The 4,147-nt window shown below is 42.0% G+C and overlaps 1 protein-coding gene across 1 annotated transcript; it reads right to left on the bottom strand.

Annotated features, from left to right (window-relative positions):
- Window positions 1-119: 119 nt before the first annotated feature.
- LOC308088769 (dimethyladenosine transferase 2, mitochondrial-like) lies at window positions 120-1,304 on the bottom strand (the record flags this gene model as incomplete). Its single annotated transcript, XM_080433347.1, has 1 exon — window positions 120-1,304. One exon carries the CDS (start codon window positions 1,302-1,304, stop codon window positions 120-122), a length of 1,185 nt encoding a protein of 394 aa, XP_080289473.1.
- Window positions 1,305-4,147: the final 2,843 nt, after the last annotated feature.

Consider the following 4,147-nt stretch of genomic DNA (forward strand, 5'->3'; position numbering starts at 1 on the left):
GTACGTTTTCAATATAGATACATACTGTATATCTGTGTACGTAAGCAGGTTCTAGACCCAGCCATCTGATCATAATATATGCATGTAGGTTCTAGACTATGTCCTCTCTCTCTCTCTGCCTATTCATGAAGCCAGCAGCTGTGTTTAAACTCCTGGCTCTTCTCCATCAGCTCAAATAGTCTACAGTACTCGTCTGCATACACGTGTCCGGTCAGTATGTCCTGTTGCATACACATCTCTGATAACAGTTTGCTGCCGCTGTCTGGAGACCATTGATTTAGTCTGTCGATGAGCTTAGCTTTCCTCTTGGCCAGACACTGTTTAACCATGATGAGCACAGTGAAGGCATTGGAAGGAGTCAAACCGGAGGAGAACAGATCAGCTCTGGGACGCAGATGAACCAGACACAGGTGATTGTTAGGGAGTTTGCCTTTCCTCTTCTTGAGCGCCAAACTCAGTTTGGACGTCACAAACGACTCCCAGGGCTCCTTGTGTAGTAACTGGATGTCATAGGCCATCTGGCAGAAGACACTGAAGGCTCTGTATTGCATCATATCACCTGGCCTTGACATCATCTTCAGATATTCACGTTCGCTGATGAAGAGGAAGAGTTCTATTCTTCCGTATCTGTAGACAGATAAGCGTTCAAACAGAGCGTACAGCATCTTCAACAGCATGGCTCGTTCATTCATCTGTGGCAGTATCCCCACCACCTTCACTGGGATGTCATCAGTCCATTTGGCTTCTGATATCCCCAGATCAGTAAAGAGTTTATCAGCGGTCATGATAGGAGGTTTCGTGTGTCCACCACAGATGGTATCCAATTTAAAATAATCACAGTGGACCACTTCTAACTGGCCATCAAGACACCCCTCCAACTCCTGTAGGTAAGGTAGGTAGAACTTGTCTCCTTCGAGAGCCACCAGTCTCTGAGCTCCAGCATTCAACAATGCTCGAGTCAACACTCCTGGTCCTGGATTGCATTCAAAGATGGCTGTTTTGGCATTGTCTAGATCAGGACCTAGGTGTTGTGTTACCAGCTGGGCCAGTGCTGGATCCACTATGTAGTGTTTGGAAGTCCTCTCAGCCCGAGGTGTTTGCGAGGGGGTGCCAAGTGAGGGCCGACTGGGCCCCGAAGAGAGAGCATCCAGGCTGTAGGCTCTTCTCTGGGGCACGAGGACACAGGGCCCAGAGGGTCCTTTAGGAGCCAACACTCCTCTAAGAATACAGGGTCTACTGCTGTGTGTGTGGCAGCAGACAGAGTGCATTGCCAACACCCCCAGTCTACACATCTGAGTGGACATGATGGGGATGGATGGATGGACGGACTGTGAGGGAAAGGTGGTCAGTGCCTTTATTTGAAGCTCCTCTTATTTGTCCCTAGCCTACGCCAGCAGTCACGCAGTGTGTGTTTAGACATGGTAAATACTGTGACATTGAACACGCTGCGACGATCCCTGATGTCATTAACATATTATGTCCATACCCTGTATATTGGCATGCCCATATATGGGCCTATTGGTTGGATCGGCGGTTCTGGACAACTGGATATCCATATATGCCCGTATATGGACATATCCGTTGGATCAGCGGGTCTGGACAACCTAATATCCGAACAACTCGGCGGCTGGCACCGCACTCCCTCGAGTCCTTTCCAGTGGGTGCGCCAGGTTTGAAGTCGGTCTTCCCATATATGCACATGACCATATCACGGGCAGAGCTGTCGGATCTGTGGCTCTGGACATCCGGATCTGTAGATATGTCTATATATATGGGCATATCGGTTTTGTTTATGGTTATGTCTGAGTCATAGTGACATGCCTATATATGGGCATATTGGGTTTGTTTATGGTTATGTCTAAGTCATAGTGATATGCCTATATATGGGCGTATGGGTTATGTATGATTCAGCGATGTGGCCGTGGTCCTGCGTATATATGGGCGTATGCGGTTTGTTTATGGTTATGTCTGAGTCGGAGTGATGCCAGAGGTCTGCCGATCCTCCCTTAAAGACGGGGTGCCGTGATTTTCAGTGATCCCCCCCCCTAAAACATAATCATCAGGTATTATGGTTATACTAGGAGGAAGATCTTTTTCAAAAAAGTGTACAGAAAGTGTTAAAATTATGTTTTTGTGTGGACACGCCTCCAGTTCATTAAGTATACCTGGTTCTCACCTTAGCACCTCCTCCACCACCTTAGCACCACCCACCTGTCCTAGTCCCTCCTCCTCCTCATGCCCACACTTGTTGTGTTATGATAATGAGGGGGAGGGTATAATTTGTCATTTTGTCATTAAAGTTCTGTTTTTCTATTGGCACGTTTGACCCTCAAGGTTTCAGCCTCCAGGAAGAAACTCAAAATAGTCAGAGAAGACATAAAACACCATAAAAACACCACCAGGGGGCTTAATGAAGTTCTATCAACCTCAGACACATGAAAAACAGAAAAAGTGCAAAACCATGGCACCACCTCTTTAATGTATGGAAATCTGGTGTCTTTCACTCTGATATATCTGATCATTATCCTGTATTTCACTTCACATCAATAACCTCAGCTAACCATCAGGAGACTGACAAAGTTATAAGGTTTAGAGTGTTTAACAAAAGAAACATTGACCGGTTTGAGGAGCTGATTGATGACATCCTCTGGGATGATGTATACACTCATGATGATGCTGAACAAGCATATCAGTCATTTTTAAAGTCTTTTAACTCTGTATTCAACAGGTGCTTTCCTCTTGTTAATAAGCAAGCAAATAAGGTCAGTGCATTCAGAAAACCCTGGTTTACACCAGATCTCAATAAATCTTTGAAAGCTAAGAATAGGTTGTATAAGAAATATATCTGTAATCCAACCCCAATTAATATAGCAAATTATAAGAAATATCGTAATAAATACAATCATGTTATTAGAATTGCTAAGAAAAAGTACTTTTCAGACAAGTTCAATGAGGCTTCAAATAACATCAAAACCACCTGGGGAGTCATCAACCAGCTTCTAAATAGGAAAAAGGCTTCAGCCACTCTTCCATCCCAATTTATCGATGAAAATAGAGTTTACTCTGATCCATCTGACATTGCATGTGCTTTTAACAATTATTTTGTCAATATTGGTTCAGTTCTATCAGAGAAGATAAGTCCTATGGCCGGGTCTCCATCTGAGTTTCTGACAGATTGCCATCCTTCTGTTCAGACCTTCAAGCCTCCTACTGAGAAGGAAATCATAGATATAATTATGTGTCTGAAAGATTCAGCTGCTGGTCATGATGAGGTCAGGTCTAACCTAATCATCAAAACTAGTCATTCAATTATTAAGCCTTTGACCTACATCTTCACCAAATCATTAGAAACTGGAATAATACCCAATGACCTTAAAATTGCTAAAGTAGTTCCTGTTTACAAATCTGGAGACCGTAGTGTATTTAGCAACTACCGCCCTATTTCTGTTCTCCCATGTTTCTCTAAGATTCTGGAGAAGTTGGTCTGTAACAGAACATCTGCAGGAGTGCAACATTCTGTATGAACACCAATATGGATTTAGGAAAAAACATTCTACTGAAATGGCCATACTTCAATTGGTTGATAAAATTCATACTGCATTCAATAATAATGAATATGCTTTGGGAATTTTTCTTGACTTATCCAAAGCATTCGACACTGTTAATTATGACATCTTACTTCAAAAGCTGTTACATTATGGATTTGCTGGAATCACTCATACATGGTTTTACAATTATATTCATAACCGACAACAATTTGTTATCATTAATGGAAGGTCATCAGATAGTGCCACTTTAACATGTGGGGTCCCACAGGGATCTATACTAGGTCCACTCTTATTCCTTATTTATATCAATGACTTGGCTTCAGCTTTGTCCTCCTTGTTTCCTGTACTTTTTGCAGATGATACAAATTTATTTATTTCACATCCTGATTTTTCTGTTCTTATGGCAAAAGCAAATCACGATTTAGAAAATATTTCAAAATGGTTCACATTAAACAAATTATCTCTCAATATAAAAAAATCTAATTTTATTATATTTACATCAAAAAACAAAAAATATTGTAAATCTAACACCTGTCTGTCTATAGGAGATAACCCAATCACTCAGGTTTCATCAACAACTTTCCTTGGAGTAATTATCC

This window comes from Gymnoscopelus braueri (assembly GCF_963280865.1).
Source record: "Gymnoscopelus braueri genome assembly, chromosome: 1".
NCBI classification, from domain to species: Eukaryota; Metazoa; Chordata; class Actinopteri; order Myctophiformes; family Myctophidae; genus Gymnoscopelus; species Gymnoscopelus braueri.